Source organism: Schistocerca cancellata, chromosome 9 (genome assembly GCF_023864275.1).
Source record: "Schistocerca cancellata isolate TAMUIC-IGC-003103 chromosome 9, iqSchCanc2.1, whole genome shotgun sequence".
In the NCBI taxonomy this organism is placed as follows: domain Eukaryota; kingdom Metazoa; phylum Arthropoda; class Insecta; order Orthoptera; family Acrididae; genus Schistocerca; species Schistocerca cancellata.
This window is the reverse complement of record NC_064634.1, coordinates 209614599-209632111: the sequence shown is the minus strand read 5'-3', so window position 1 is coordinate 209632111 and position 17513 is coordinate 209614599. Positions and strand designations below refer to the sequence as shown.

The 17513-nt window shown below is 41.4% G+C and overlaps 1 protein-coding gene across 1 annotated transcript; it reads left to right on the top strand.

Annotated features, from left to right (window-relative positions):
* Nucleotides 1-8714: 8714 nt before the first annotated feature.
* LOC126101286 (pupal cuticle protein Edg-91-like) lies at nt 8715-13484 on the top strand. Its single transcript, XM_049911967.1, has 2 exons — nt 8715-8949; nt 13291-13484. The coding sequence occupies exons 1-2, from the start codon at nt 8715-8717 to the stop codon at nt 13482-13484; spliced, it is 429 nt and encodes a 142-aa protein (XP_049767924.1).
* The last annotated feature ends 4029 nt before the right edge of the window (nt 13485-17513 follow it).

The following is a 17513-nucleotide window of genomic DNA, read 5'->3' as shown; positions in this document are numbered from 1 at the left end:
ACTACTACTACTGCTACTACTACCTGTACCACTACATCCCCACTCGGTGAGCCACCTTGTGGCAGAGGTACTTTTACGTTCCGCTGCTACTTCCTCCTTTTCCTGCTTTAATCGCGAAAAATTCGTGGGAAGAACCATTGCAAGTAAGCCTCCGTGTGGGCTCGAATTTTAACTGCTTGGTCTTTTTGCGAGATATACCTAAGAGGAAGCAATATGCAATACTTTTTGCATTCTAATACACGCTTGTTTTTATACGTAGTGAGTGACGCGATTATTTATTTTCTAAAATGAAAATATGACTTACAGTATGAAATTAATTTCATTTATTTTGTTTGGAATATGATTTTATTACCTGTTTTCTAAAATCTGTTTACTTTCTGTTGTTTCTTTCCAGTTTATCATCGCCTGTCTTTCTGCGGACCACATTACAAGTTTTACGAGTTGAGGAGCACCAGAAAAGTTGTTCTACTTCACACTGCAGTGCACAATCAGTTGTTCAAAGTGATTTGATTATCTGGGATGTAATTTGATTATCTTTTTTTCGAATAATGGAATGTGTGTTAATTTGATACCTATTATTGTATTAAAGTTTTCATTTCTTTTGTTTTGGAAATGATTTAACGATCTGCCGTCGAAAATCATAATGTATCTTTGATTTTGATTGCTGCATTCAATTCAATTTTTTAGCTACTAAAAAAATCGACGAAGACGATCTCAATAATATAATTCTACATAGAATCGCAGGGGAAACAGTGACACATAAATCCACTGACTTTATGATGAATCATAGAGAAGTAGTGAATTTTCAACGGAATTTCTTAATTCTCTCGATGATCGCTGATTACCTCATACGAATCTGCAGCGGCACTTTATGCGGAATTAGGGGCGACGAGTACAAATCTGTGCCCGATCTCCTGCTCGCTAGGACCTCCTGCTTACTAGGCTCTTGCGTTACCCACTGCGCCACCCGGACACAGGATTTATCGCAATTGCGCGGACTACCTCGGTACGCCCCTCGGCCGACACACATTCGGACCTGGTGCCTTCTATCGGCAGTTTCTGTCCATGTTCTCCATGCTCGCTACTTCGATATTCCCGCGAGAGATCGCAGGTATGGGGGTAGAATGAAATGAAATGCACCGACTCTGTAAAGAGGCACCAGGAACCACGGTTCTCAAAATGTTCAAATGTGTGTGAATTCCTAAGGGACCAAACTACTAGGGTCATCGGTCCCTAGAATTACACGCTACCTAAACTAACTTATACTAAGAACAACACACACACCCATGCCCGAGGGAGGACTCGAACCTCCGGTGGGAGGGGTCGCGCAGTACCACGGTCCTCTTGCTCGGAAATTCTGAGCAGATATTCCTGTCGGTGGATTTCGTCTCGCAGGAAATCTATACAACTTTTAAAAATGTATTTATGTATTTATATTCCACATCCACTAAACCAATGGATCGATTTCAGCCAAAACTTGTACACACGTCGTCTATTATTGAGAAAGAAGCACTGTGTGACTACCATCAACATTCTATAGGAGTGGCGATAAGAGTGAAAACTGGGTAACATAGAAGCATAATTTAGGAATGTCTAGAGTAATTTAAATCAAAATCGGTATATAAATCACTATATTTTGTATAAAACCACTGTGGTAGTAAGCTACACGTCGGTATGTGGATGCGGATAAGAAGGTGATACTTAAAACTGTTCTAAAACGATTGGAATTTATTTCCTGTATTTAGTTGTCCTGGAATATCTTGAAATTATGAAGTGCAGTTTCTCCCTTATTTGTGCTGCTCAGCGTGTCAACCGTATCGTGAGAAGGAGCACTACAGCGAGCTAATAATTTTATCGTTGTGTTTCGGGACCAGAGGCCCTTGGACAGCTTTCCTCATAATTTTTTTGCATTATTTGTTTTTTAACGTATATATAAAACCACGATCATCAGCGCACATGTCATAAGTGGAAGGTATAGTAAAAATATACATACAAACCAAGGTGTAAGGCAGTGTTGTAGCTTGTCTCCTATTTTGTTTACAATTTATACAGACGATCTGATTGGAAAATGGATGTATAAAATTAACGGAGGCATTTGTACTGTACAAATTTTTACGCTTAAGACCATGCAACTTGCTGATGATCAGATTATTAAACGGCAAACGAGCTGCAAAGAGCTATATATATATATATATTTATTTATTTATTTATTTATTTATATATTACAGGAGTTAGTGAGATTCATAATTTTAAAATTTTTATAAATAAGACAAGAGCAATGGCCTTCAAAGGTAAATATGCTTTTAGAACCAAAATTATAATCAGTAACACTATAGTAGATCTAATAGCAGGTTTTATCAGTTAGGAACGTATGGAAAGGACACAAAAAAACTAATTATTCATGTCCCAGCAAACATGCGGTACAATAAATACAAGCCTAAAAACTAAAACCAGAGAAGGAATACGATTGAAGATCTACAATGTAACTTTTATACCTGCTTTGCTCTGTAGATCTGAAACACGGATGTTGACAAAAGATGATAAGAGCAAGATACAGGCTGCCGAAATGAGATTCTTAAGAGCAATGAAAGGATGTACCATTTCATATAAAATTCCAACTTTTGAAAATAATGGAAAAAGTAGGAATAAACTTTTTGGAAGACAAAATTGTAAACTATAGAAATGATTGGAAGAAGTATGTTGATAGAACGCCAAAGGAAAGTATCCCAAGAAGAGTGCTGCACTATAGGCCGGAGGGAACAAGGTATCCGGTAAGACCAAGGAAAGGATGGTCAGATATGTTTCGAACCCTAACAGTCCACATTGCCTAATCCATGAAGTCCAAAAGAAGAAATGTTTCGAGACCTAAGATCATGCCACACGGCTGAATATCACAGATATCTCCAGAATGAGATTTTCACTCTGCAGCGGAGTGTGCGCTGATATGAAACTTCCTGGCAGATTAAAACTGTGTGCCGGACCGAGACTCGAATTCGGGACCTTTACCTTTCGCGGGAAAGTGCTCTACCAACTGAGCTACCCAAGCACGTCTCACGCCCCGTCCTCACAGCTTTACTTCTGCCAGTTCCTCGTCTCCTACCTTCCAAACTTAACAGAAGCTCTCCTGCGAACCTTGCAGAACTAGCACTCCTGAAAGAAAGGATATTGCGGAGACATGGCTTAGCCACAGCCCAGGGGATGTTTCCAGAATGAGATTTTCACTCTGCAGCGGAGGGTGCGCTCATTCTGGAAACATCCCCTGGGCTGTGGCTAAGCCATGTCTCCGCACTATCCTTTCTTTCAGGAGTGCCAGTTCTGCAAGGTTCGCAGGAGAGCTTCTGTTAAGTTTGGAAGGTAGGAGACGAGGTACTGGCAGAAGTAAAGCTGTGAGGACGGGGCGTGAGTCGTGCTTGGATAGCTCAGTTGGTAGAGCACTTGCCGCGAAGCCAAAGGTCCCGAGTTCGAGTCTCGGTCCGGCACACAGTTTTAATCTGCTAGGAAGTTTCATCACAGATATGTTTAACATCCAATCTGGAATCGTATGGCATAAAGCAGCAGAGACAAACGTGCATCCGGGCCAAGCTGCGGCTAAAAATCTCAGTTGATCTACATCTATATCTACATCCATACTCCGCAAGCCACCTGACGGTGTGTGGCGGAGGGTACTTTGAGTACCTCTATCGGTTCTCCCTTCTATTCCAGTCTCGTATTGTTCGTGGAAAGAAAGATTGTCGGTATGCGTCTGTCTGGGCTCTAATCTCTCTGATTTTATCCTCAAGGTCTCTTCGCGAGATATACGTAGGAGGGAGCAATATACTGCTTGACTCCTCGGTGAAGGCATGTTCTCGAAACTTCAACAAAAGCCCGTACCGAGCTACTGAGCCTCTCTCCTGCAGAGTCTTCCACTGGAATTTATCTATCATCTTCGTAACACTTTCGCGATTACTAAATGAACCTGTAATGAAGCGCGCTGCTCTCCGTTGGATCTTCTCTATCTCTTCTATCAACCCTAACTGGTACGGATCCCACACTGGTGAGCGATATTCAAGCAGTGGGCGAACAATTGTACTGTAACCTACTTCCTTTGTTTTCGGATTGCATTTCCTTAGGATTCTTCCAATGAATCTGAGTCTGGCATCTGCTTTACCCACGATTGATTTTATATGATCATTCCATTTTAAATCACGCTTAATGCCTACTCCCAGATAATTTATGGAATTAACTGCTTCCAGTTGCTGACATGCTATATTGTAGCTAAATGATAAAGGATCTTTCTTTCTATGATTTCGCAGCACATTACACTTGTCTACATTTAGATTCAATCGCGATTCCCTGCACAATGCGTCAATTCGTTGCAGATCCTCCTGCATTTCAGTACAATTTTCCATTGTTACAACCTCTCGATATACCACAGCATCATCCGGAAAAAGCCTCAGTGAACTTCCGATGTTATCCAAAAGGTCATTTATGTATACTGAGAATAGCAACGGTCCTACGACACTCCCCTGCGGCACATCTGAAATCACTCTTACTTCGGAAGACTTCTCCCCATTGAGAATGACATGCTGCGTTATGTTATCTAGGAACTCTTCAATCCAATCACACAATTGCTCTGATAGTCCATATGCTCTTACTTTGTTCATTAAATGACTGTGGGGAACTGTATCGAACCCCTTGCGGAAGTCAAGAAACACGGCATCTACCTGGAAACCCGTGTCTGTGGCCCTGTGAGTCTCGTGGACGAATAGCGCGAGCTAGGTTTCACACGATCGTCTTTTTCGAAACCCATGCTGATTCCTACAGAGTAGATTTCTAGTCTCCAGAAAAGTCATTATACTCGAACATAATACGTGTTCCAAAATTCTACAACTGATCGACGTTAGAGATATAGGTCTATAGTTCTGCACATCTGTTCGACGTCCCTTCTTGAAAACGGGCATGACCTGTGCCCTTTTCCAATCCTTTGGAACGGTACGCTCTTCTAGAGACCTACGGTACACCGCTGCAAGAAGGGGGGCAAGTTCCTCCGCGTACTCTGTGTAAAATCGAACTGGTATCCCATCAGATCCAGCGGCCTTTCCTCTGTCATCTATTTTGATATCTACCATTTTGTCATCATATTTGTAATCATATTAAATATATTCCACCTCGGAGAGTGTTACAGCTGCCGTAATTTTGGTCGTGATACGTTGACGAAAAGAATAGTACAAGTATTCAGTAGGGCTGAAATATACTACTTGATGCCATACTGGATACGTCGGTTCGGAAGTAATAATTGTACCATGCGATAAAGGTACTCCATGACACTTCTGCGCAATCATCGACAGGTGCCGGCGATTGCTCAAAAGGCGACAACGAAATCTCGCCTACATTTCGTGTGGGATTTACCCCGTGCTTACTCTGGGTAGGGAAACAACATTTTGGAGTAAACAGCGGAGGCGAAGCGAGTGACTGTCGCGCAGTTGTGGAAAGTGAATTCGCCCTCGAGGTTTTCCCCACGTTCGCCTATATACGTGCGGCGGTCGGCAGTTCGGCCACTGTGCAAAGCTTTTCCCAGTAGCAAGCAGCAGCCGTTCTGTAAAGGTGAGGCCTATTTTTTATTAGTGTAGGGAGTTGTGAAAAGTAACTTTTACTATTATTTTTTATTACTGTATCACAAACTCCTCGATGTCAGTTGACACGCTGTCTAACACTTCAACACCGATCTCGATTTACGGGTCGCGCCTTTCGAGTCTGCACTGCGATGTTTTCAGCTGTCGAATTACTCTCTGAAATAAAAACTGTTTGTGTAAATTTAACAACACAAGTGATTAAAAATGATCTGCAGAAGACGAAAATAACGATAGTTTTGTTCGAAAAAAAAATTACTTTCTGAATAATTAGGGTTACCTTTTTTTGAAAACACTAGAATAGAAAACCGATCATTCATTTATTTCGATAAATAATCATCAGCTGTAACACATGGTCACTGTGGTTATTATTTTTATCTCCATTCATTGTCTTTCTTAGTACCGCAGGTTACTACAACATGACACTCAAGTGCCTAATTATTTGAATGTTTTCTAGACAATTATATGGAGATTTTAAGACGATTGTATTCCTTCTAGAACTTCGAAGAGGCTTCACAGTGTACAATGGTTCTTCTACCTGTGGGGTAACAGAGCGACGCCCAACAGGAACGAATGGCTTGTGAGAAACGAGTTAGTTCTACACTCTAATAACGTACTCTTAGAATCTCTTGCACCCAGGAAGAAAATTTCGTTACCTCTACTGCATTTCAAACTGGGACTAATTAAACTGTTCATTAAACTTTTGGCTAGTGATTCTACAACTCTTCACTTTGTAAGATGAGTGTTTCACCAGATATCTGATGCAAAGGTGAAAGGAGGAAATTTTACAACTCCCAAATTCGGCCCACGTTACAATTAAACAATGTTGGAGGAAGCAATCACTCCTAAAGAACTTAACGCATGGTTTCTCTGATGTCACGTCAAGAAGGAGAAAATTTGTTGACAAATCGTGGTTTCACACAGCGCTATTAATCAGCTTATTACACAGCCAGCTATACTCAGAAACAGCCCATCTTTAAGTGTATTGCGTCTTCTTAATCAGACGTGTACCAGCCAATAACTACTGGCAAGCGTCCTGTTACAAGAAAACATGAGTTATATGCTCCTGTTTCATGGCTGAATGGAAATGGTTGCAACTGACATGATGCTTGATGGAGGCTATGGGTTGTCACACATATGATTACGACCTCAGACTAGTGCTAAAGATGTTTTGTTTATGTCTGAAACTTAGGTATAAATTTCCCTCACTGTGTGGCCATCTTCAGTGCTAAAAATCATGTAAAGAACCAGTTACAAGAAGGTAACATGCATGCCTTGTTCAAAAATGGTTCAAATGGCTCTGAGTACTATGCGACTTAACTTCTGAGGTCATCAGTCGCCTAGAACTTAGAACTAATTAAACCTAACTAACCTAAGGATTTCACACACATCCATGCCCGAGGCAGGATTCGAACTTGCGACCGTAGCGGTCGCCCGGTTCCGGACTGTAGCGCCTAGAACCGCACGGCCACTCCGGGCGGCTGCATGCCTTGTTAAATGTACAGATTGCATAAGGTTTAAACGTAAGTCAGCCGTAAAATACACACCAGTACATATGTATGTAAGTTTTTAAAAAACAATACAAATAATAAAGAAAATGGTAAAATGCACGACTGTAAAATAAAATCAATACATGTTGTCAAAGCACCGTACACGTAACGGGGACGTTGCAGATTGCTATGATTCCCACTGAAGCCAGGTCTGTTGCAGTTATAAACAGCGGATTCAGTGTGAATTGAACTTCTGACGTGAATATCCCACCTGGGACTAATGCGTGTACAAGTGGTTTTAATGTTTCGGCTTACATTTAGTAGCATATATTTTACGACTGACTTACATTTAAAACTTACGCAATCCGTATATTTAATAAGGTATTTAGGTAACCGTCCTTTACATGCTTTTTCGCACTGACGATAGGCACACAGTGACCGAAATCTAGATGTATATTAAACATAATTTGCGACTGATTGCTGTACCTTTGACTATTTTACATTTCTGGAATACTGAGAAACAGTTGGTGCTCAGTGCAGTCACTTGGAGCCGTGTACTTCTTCACAAAATAAGCCAGTGCACGGCGTACCGTTAAACAGGTGCGATCGGTGTTACAACTATAGGATATAGAAAAGGGAGCACTCTGACGAAAGGTTGGTAGTATGAAGAAGCAAAAATAGAGTACCTTGTTGATTTTAAAGTAAGACGAGATCGTTATGTCCGAATATCTTTTTTCATTATTATTATTTCATGACTACCGTAAATTGGGGTGAAAAAAGATAGTTTTAAACTTCAAAGAAAAAGAAAAACGATAATTTCAGAAATAAATATGAGAAGCAAAATTGTATGGGATTATAAGTCTGGTGCCTAACATTAAACTTATAATCTGATTTGGAACGTATTTCATGCTTTGATAACACAAAAAACTTGGTGTTTCCTGTCGCCCCGCAGGGAGGGACGAGTAGAAACAGCACTGTTAATCTCGTTTTTTTCTATTTATCGGTTCTTGTAGGTGAACAGAGACATCTCAAAATCTGTTTTGAATCTAGAAAAATAAGAAACCATATTTATCTGGATCAAAAATGTTTTTGTGATACAAAAACGAAGAATATCTCGTGACGGTGGTTTTTTTTATTCTGTTTTCCAAGCAAAGATTTTTGTATCACTAATTACTTCATTCTAACATAAAACTAATAAACGTAGTTTGCTTTTTAACACGTTAAATCACTGGCAGATGTTTAGAAATGTTGTCTAGAATCCACTCGCTTGGCAGACCATTCATCTTGCAGGCCTGACTGCTTGATGCCACAGTATGAGCAAGGCATGTGGGTGCCTCTCAATATTACAGCAATATAATTAGACGCTCCATTAGGTATAGAATTCCTTCGTAGTGTTTACTAAAGGGCAGTAGAAAATATATACTGTTCCTTGCAGTGGACTGGAGACTTCCAGGTAGATTTGGACGTGATTTGACCAACCAAGTTCTGGTTGTCTTCTGTACTGATTGTCAAAGAGGGAGAAAAAAAATACCTCGTTTCCCAGGCAAGCTAGCTCGCACGGATAGCTTTATCCTGATAAACGTGTTTGCTACAGATGTCGAGAGCAACCGCTGTGATGGCGCTGGTGTTCCTGCTGTCCGCCCTGGCCCAGCACGCATGCGCGGGAGGGATGGGTCAGGATGACGAAGACGACGCACCGGCAGGGCCGCGCAGGGGACGGACTTTCGGCCTCCTGGGGAACGCCCTGTTCGGCGAAGGGCTGCTTGGAGGCGCAGGCGGTGGAGGGCTCTTCGGGAGCGGCAGACCCGGCCTCTTCGGTGGCATCCTCGAGGGGCTCTTCGGCGGCGGCGGTAAGTTATAGTAGCGACCAATGTGTGAGAGCATGGAGAAGACTTCGCTGGTGGTGTTACAGTTAGCGTCATAAATTTTTCTGGGCTTACAAGTAGACGGCCCGACCGTGGGGTCGGGGATTTGTCCGAAATTTTGTGTGGTGAAAGAGGACCCCTAACACCTCACGTGGTTAAAATATTAGGACGCACCACTCGGAAAATCCCGAGATAAATCGATCCAAAGTTTCTTAGGTGCTGTATGAGTATAGTATAAAATGTTAGTCCGTTCTCGGGCCGCCGTTTGGCCTACATGGTTAGCGCCCGGACCGTTAGGCCAGAGGTCTCGTGTTCGATTCCTCCTTCGGTACTTTTTTTTTCTTCTGTTGCTTGCAAAATTGCAGCGCATTGTTACAGGAGAATCGTGAAATTAATTCAAGGAAGATTGTATAAAAATTCATTCTATAATTCACCATCAATTATCGTCACCAATATTACGAGAGACGATTCAATATTCCTGGTTTGCCTAAAAAATATCAGAAACTCAAAACATTTTCGTAAATGTTAAGGGGGCATGTTTTTGTACAGATTTATTGCAAACTCCCTGTGATTGTAAAAAAAATCCGTTTTTATATGTTGCGCAAGATCTCGCAAAAATTATTGCTTGTTTAAAATTATTATATGTATAAAAATTGAATGTTTCCCAATCTGCTTTGTTATTCTGATTAAAAACCCAATGTTTTTTCCTCATATACTTTACAATGAAAAATGAAAAACCCACCACCATGAATTGTGTTGTTGGACAAAAAGAAAATAATTTTTATTCAATAATGTAACTAATCTGTTAAAGATAATGTAGATTTGGGAAACTTTCTGAACAATTGGTGGAATAACAAAAGAAAATGAAAGAGAAGAAAAAAAGTGGTGGTGGAGGAATCGAACCCGAGACCTCTAGCGTAAGAGTACGACCCCTAAACATCTAGGGCAGACGGCGGCTGGGCAATGCACTAACATTTTGTACTCATATGGCACCTAAGAAACTTTGGATCGATTTTTCCCGGGATTTTCGGCGTAGTGCGTCCTAATATTTTAAGCACGTGAGGTGTTAGGGGTCCTCTTTCACCACACAAAATTTCGGACAAATCCCCGACCACACGGTAGTGCCGTCTCCTTGTTAGACCGCGTCGTATTATAAAATGTAGCAGTATCACCTTCATCGTGCATCTAAATCCTACCGGAGTGAGTAGCGTAAAATCCCTTTTATTTCGCGAACAGTTGAAATCATCGAAACGAGATTTTTGACACATGCTAGTATGCAGCCCTTCTGTCGATACGTAAGAGAGCACAGTTTCTACATGCACTCATTTGCTGATGCATTTATCTCTTAGACGATGGGCGTTGGCAAGAGAATTCATTTTTTCACAGTTGACCCGCACTGGATAATGTTCTAGTTTCTGTTACTACTTCCAAACTGTTTTCATAGTAATTGTACATAGGACTATTTCACCATCAACAACGCCAACTACATCCCACTTCAAGTCAGCCCCAAGGACCTCTCTGCTCTCCACTCCTCCATGTTCTATATACAGCCGATATGCCAACTCTTCTAGTATATCTCCTCCAATAAGACGATGACATCTTGTCCTCTACTCTACCTTCCAGAAACCCCATCGATCGTTCCAGATTCGTCTGAGTCAACTCACCTGCTTTTGCAACAAGCGTGTACTCAAAACTAACCCTTACGTAACCTAGGCAACAATTACAGGGCCAACCACTTGTAGCCTCTGCTCCTGCTACTTTTAACCTACAATTTGCGACTGTCCTATTCAGTTACCTAACAGACTATAATACCACGTACTACTAACCATACAACTGAAAAACAACAATAGATTAAAACTACTAAACCACTAAACGGACGAACGTAGGAACTGCACCTTTCCGGCCGGCCGCGGTGGCAGAGCGGTTCTAGACGCTTCAGTCCGGAACCGCGCGACTGCTACGGTCGCAGGTTCGAATCCTGCTCGGGCATGGATGTGTGTGATGTCCTTAGCTTAGCTAGGTTTAAGTAGTTCTAAGTTCTAGGGAACTGATCACCTCCGATGTTAAGTCCCATATTGCTCAGAGCCATTTGAACCATTTGCACCTTTCCACATCACCTGTCCAACCCTGTACTAAGCAAATGTAGCTTGAATTTCCAGCTCTCCAAAATTCTATCAAGATAGGTCCTACAATAGCATGCACTTCGCTTAGCTTTTCGGATTCGCTTACCCTCTCTTGTAAGAGTCAACTTATAAAATTCGCTTCTACATTAAACACCTGAGACTATCCGACATTACCTGCAAACTTGACACAAACCCCCTATAGTTTCTCTCCAGCTCTCTGATCCTGATACTCTGCAGCATCTGGATCAACAGATTCCCCCAACACTGCATCTACACACTCTCCACACCCTCTCCGAACGAATTTTTTCAACCTCCCCTTACCTGACGATGAAACCTGCCCAGATATATACCTGCACCGGCAGATATAGTAAAATCTGCTTCCCCACCCTCCTATCCTCGGCACTCCCCTCCACACATAGCCTAAGGCTTGGTTCAGAAACTTCCCTCAATTACCCGAATCGTGAGTCAAACATCAATTAACATGAAACTCGTACCACACACCACTTAAACGCTTACAGATCCCATAACATCGTCATTCTTGGGAGTCTGCACAAACTCTACACTTCATGTTCTCTGTGTAAATACTTCAAACAATCAATAAATCGACATTTAATCTTTTAACGACTGCAACTGACCATCTGGATTTTTTTCGTAGTAATATTTACTTTTTAACGCCAGGTAAAAATTTTTTTATGTTTAGGCAGCTGGACCATTTGGTGTCTTTTCCTCATGTATGTCAGATACCACTTGAAAATAGCAAACAGCCAAATTTGTACAATACTGGAAAACAAACAATAATTTTTTCGTACGTCCATCCTGAACTCAATTGGATAAGGGGACAACAGTTGATGAATATATAGGATGTTCGAGGTTTAAGTCCAGATATTTTTAAGAATATTCTCATTTATTGTTCCTTCTCATTTGCACTTTTTTAATTAGGCTACATGTTTCGATCACTAAGGATAAGCTTCAGAACTAAGCAGTTGCGTCAACAACCCGTTCTGTCTACACAGAACTACGTATCAGAGTACAGACCAACTGAGGCAAAAACAATAACTGAGAGTTATCTCAAATGTCAATACAGCTTCTGAATCCCTCAAGTGAATAAGTCGGCTACGGCGCATATATTTTTATTAGTGACTGAGGACGGTGTAGTGAACAACATTACATCATTATTTACTTCACTTGCAGACTAATAATTATAGCTACTTGGAGTAGTATGCTTTTAGGTTGGTTAGTACTTCAAAACACATTTTGCAAGAGTAAGCCATAAATGGATCTTTTCCCCTGGGCAGAAGGTCAGTTGTTGAACTGACGACGCGTGGACGCAAAACGGTTAGTCGGCACTGACAAGCGTAGTCCATTTAGCGTTACAGCCACGATAGTGATGAAAACATCACATAGTAACTTATGTGACATATTTGCTAGAAGACAGACACTGAGAAAAAACAAATCACACATTGAAGTTTGTACATAATAAGGTACCATGATCACAATATCTGTACGAGAAGTAATTATAGGAGGGTCAGCCGTGTGTCTGTATCTATTTATGAAATTGCGACCGGTTTCGGTGATACATTCCAGGATCATCAGGCCCTTGAATTGGCAGACAGTGGTCCTGTAACCAACTGTACAGAATGCCATAAAAGGGAATAAAAATCGGCGCTGTACTGGTCACATTGCGCATGAGCAAATCTGCGGACACCGATTTGTATTCCCTTTTATGGCATTGTGTGCAGCTCACTATAATCCCACTATTTGCAATTGGAGGTCCTAGTGACGGTGGAGTGGACCACCGAAACCGGTCGCATTTAAATAAGTAGAAACAGACACACAGTTAACGGTGTGACCATTACTTCTTTTATAACAACAATTACAGTTTACGATGGAAATGTTATTTCAGAAATTTTGTAATACTGTGATACAAGCCCGAAGTGTACGTTCTATGTTCTATCACTCATAATTCATGGCTGAAATCAACGGCGTAAACTTCAAAGACTATTTACTCCATTTTCCAAAATACTTCTGTTTTACAAAAGTTATTGTAGAATGTGAATCCAAATGCTACTGCCAACAATGCGCCATCCACTGGTAGGCATCCCTAAAGTAAATGAAGTTATAAAGTATATGATTTGATTACAGTAAGAATATTTTCCTCGTTGTTGCTATTGTGATTAGGATGTGATGGTTGCGCTGTGTGCAGGTGTGAGACCGCTGCCGATCCTTCTTCTAGGGTCCGGAGGGTGGCTGTCGCCCTTTCGCAGGCCCTACCGACCATCTCCGGCGGTGCCCTACTACCCCCGGCCCTACGGCTTCCAGGGGTACCTCGACGACGACGGCGATTATTACTACCGCGGCGGAAGCGAAGCTGACCACTTAGTGCCTGAGTTCCACTAGCGCAGAAACTGACACCGCCACTGAGACCATCAAGTGCACTCGTTTCTCTCTAGGAGCTATTAAATAACCAGGAAGTGTAACGCTGCTACACCCAAGATTATTGACCACTGTTGTCCACAAATCTTTTCTGCTACAACTAACCTGTATGCCCAGGTTTGTGAGCAATCTCCCGTCCCCATCCCTTAGGATCGAAAGACAGCTTTAGAGAGACAAATGTAGACGTTGTGATCATATACAGATTTTAGGTAGATGGAAATAAGTGATCTGTAATATAGTTCATTCCAGCGACATGACGTCTGCTGTCATGTGACACTTTATGATACACGTCAGCGGCCCGATATATGGACAATGTGCTTGCGACCAGTGTTACAGCCACTTTTTCTCCGGCTGTATATTTCTGTAGTGCTAATTCGTAAGGTTCACGTAGATTCACCACTTCTAAAGGGTGAAAAGTAATCCTAACTCCTGGAAAAGGAAAAATTGTTTGCATATATTTAGTATGTTTTAAGTAATGTGATACGCAAAGTTTGTAAGTATTGGGGAAGTAATGAAGGGTTAAAAATATGATTTGTTACCTGAATGTCTTTTATATCTGAAGGCTGCATACTGAAAATTCAGAATGGTATGCTTTCTCTTCTCTTCATATATTTCAGCTGCTGAATTAATTACCTCCTTTCTGCGTTCCAGAAATGGGAATACAAAAAGTTATATATATATATATATATATATATATATATATATATATATATATATATATATATATATATATATATATAATGTAGCCTATACTTGCGGCTGTAATAGCTTCCATCTGTTTACCTTATAGCTTTTGCGCTTCTATTTGTTTTATTGCTCTAAGCAATTCGTTATTACGTTGGAAAGTTGTATATTTAATGTTATTATTAAATGTTGATATGAGTTACTAAGTTTTGTTTTATGATGTACTGATTTCATTTGACTTATAAATATAATTTGATACATTACAAGTATTTTCTTCTAACAAATCACCCTAAATTAAATCCTCTATCTTCTTTTCGTTTACCACCCTACACTGTACATTATTCTCGCACAAACCATCAACTGACGACGGTTCACTGACTGACTGGTGAGTATTTTCCTAAAGTTTGAACTTGTTTACTGTCGACTCCTGTAAGCAGACGAGTTACGATACCTCGGGTACTTGAACTGTGTCCTAGTACAGGAGAGTCAAAGTTAATTTTATGTTACATTCTTAGTAACGTCACGCTTATGTGAATGATGCACTGCGATATGTTTCTGAACAGGTATTGAAGAGTCGAACTGGACTGTCAAAAAAGATAGAACGTTCTTTAAAAAAATAAATGATGCTACTTATAGCTTCGTAACAGATAAACTTACAAGGAAGGCAATCGGGATGGTTCATGTGCCTCTGGTACCTAACAAGATTTGTGTGACGCATTCTTTATTTTGCTTGTGGAGAAGAAGTTATTTGAGGCGATCAAGATAAACGAGATACCGTGTATAGATTCTGTTTATCTTTTGTGTGTTAACTTTTTTATTGTCGTACGAAGTTCATGCTTAGTATTCTCCATTTGCACTGCAAATGCTGTCGTCCTATTATGGCCGCAATGTTCTTTATGTTGGATCTCAAAGTTTCGCCACGGTTGGCTGCTCCACTCTTCACATTTGACCTCGTACACCCCAGAATAATTATATTAGTTCTTTTTTGGCACGCTGGGTCTCTGCCTTAATCTGTGCGCAAGCTACCGTTCCTCCCGACGTGCTTGGGCTATATTGACGTTTAAAAACACCCGATGTGAAGTAGATGACGCTGAGACAAATAAAATAAATGGGGTCGCAAAACTCGTGTAATATCTCAAAAGTGGATGGCAAATGTTGAACATCTGACTTCACCAGATGGTGTAACTCTCCGCACACGCTTCTGCTGAACATGTGACGTCACCAGATGGCGTAACTCTCCGCACATCCGCACATACTGCGGCTGGGCTTGGGGTGAAGGGATGACTGAGTGATCCAATACTTGCATTCGAGCAAACGGTGTAAATTTCGAATACTTTTTACAAATGTGATCTGTTGTAAACGTCGTAGTGAAAAAATTACTGTCCTCGCAGCAGTCAAGTAAAGGTTATTCTTCTTTTATCTTTATTTCTTTTTGTCCCTTCTTTTTTGTTTAGTGGCATTATTTAGAAAATAAAACATAGGTCATTTACTGTTAACGACGCAGTTCGGAAGTTTATATTCATGTACTTATTACGCAATACGGCAGGTTTCTGTTGTACTGCATATTACACTAAACCAGAGGAGACTGTGAGACCGGTAAATAAAATAATAGATACTGTCTCAATGTAAACACATAACTGTTTAACTCAGTGAAAGAAATACTGCCTGCCAGACGCACAGATCGAACGGGGCCCCAAGAACTAAGGTCTCACACGTGGGCCCTGAGCCACACCGACGTGAGTACTTGAGTATATGGCCGCATGTCAGGCGGTGATATACCGATAGGCTCAACCAATGCACATGCGGCAAGGTACGTCACATGGTGACGTCACATATTCAATATCTGCCACCCACTTTTGACGTATTTCCCGACATCTGCAGTCCCGTGCGTCTTATGTAAAATTACTTGCCTCAGCATCATCTATCACGCTTTGGAGGTTTTCAAAAGTTAATGAGAATCACGCTACATTGTCTGGAAAAAATCCCCACTTCTTTTTTGACACTCTTCCTTCCTACGGCAAAGTAAAATCAGTAAGTGGCTCAAACTCATCTATTCATTCACTCAGCGACCACACCGCCACTGAAACGGAAGATGACAGAGAGAAGACCGAAATACTGAATTCGGTCTTCCGAAGTTGTTTCACCGCGGAAGATCGTAACACTGTCCCTCCTTTCAATCGTCGTGCGAAAGTCGAAATGGCAGATATTGAGATAACCGACCGCGGAACTGAAAATCAGCTACCATCGCTTAGTAGTAGAGAGGCTTAAGGACCAGATGAGATACCTCTAAGATTCTATAAAGATTCTGCGAAAGAACTTGCTCCCCTTCTAGCAGTAATTTATCGTAGATCGCTTGAGCAGCGAAAGGTATCTAACGACTGGAAAAAAGCGCAGGTCATTCCCGTTCTTAAGAAAGGCCGTAAGACAGATCCACACAATTATAGACCTATATTGTTGACGTCAGTGGCTGAAATGGCTCTGAGCACTATGCGACTTAACTTCTGAGGTCATCAGTCGCCTAGAACTTAGAACTAATTAAACCTAACTAACCTAAGGACATCACACACATGCATGCCCGAGGCAGGATTCGAACCTGCGACCGTAGCGATCGCTCGGCTCCGGACTGTAGCGCCTAGAACCGCACGGCCACTCCGGCCGGCGTTGACGTCAGTCTGTTGTAGAATTGTGGAGCATGTTTTATGCTCGAGAATTATGACGTTCTTGGAAAATGAACAGCTCCTCTATAAAAATCGCATGGATTCCGCAGAGATCCTGAGAAACTCAGCTCGCTCTGTTCCTCCATGGGATCCACAGCGCAGTGGACAACGGCGCTCAGGTTGATGCCGTGTTCCTTGACTTCAGTAAGGCATTTGACACCGTTCCGCACTGCCGTTTAATGAAAAAAAATACGAGCTTAGGGAGTATCGGAGCAGACCTGCGATTGGATTCAAGACTTCCTTGCAGATAAAACTCAACACGTCTCTCTTAACGGAACTAAATCGATAGACGTAAAGGTAATACCCGGAGTACCACAGGGAAGTGTGATAGGACCGTTGCTGTTCACAATACATACAAATGATCAAGTAGAAAGCGTCGAATGCTCTTTAAGGGTATTCACAGATGATATAGTTGTTTATACCAAAGTAGCAACGCCAGAAGGTAGTAAGAATTTGCAGAACGACCTACAGAGAATTGATGAATGGAGCAGACTCTGGAGGTTGACCCTGCACGTAAATAAATGTAACATATTGCGCATACCTAGAAAAAGAAATACACTACTGTACAGAAACACTATTAATGACAAACAAC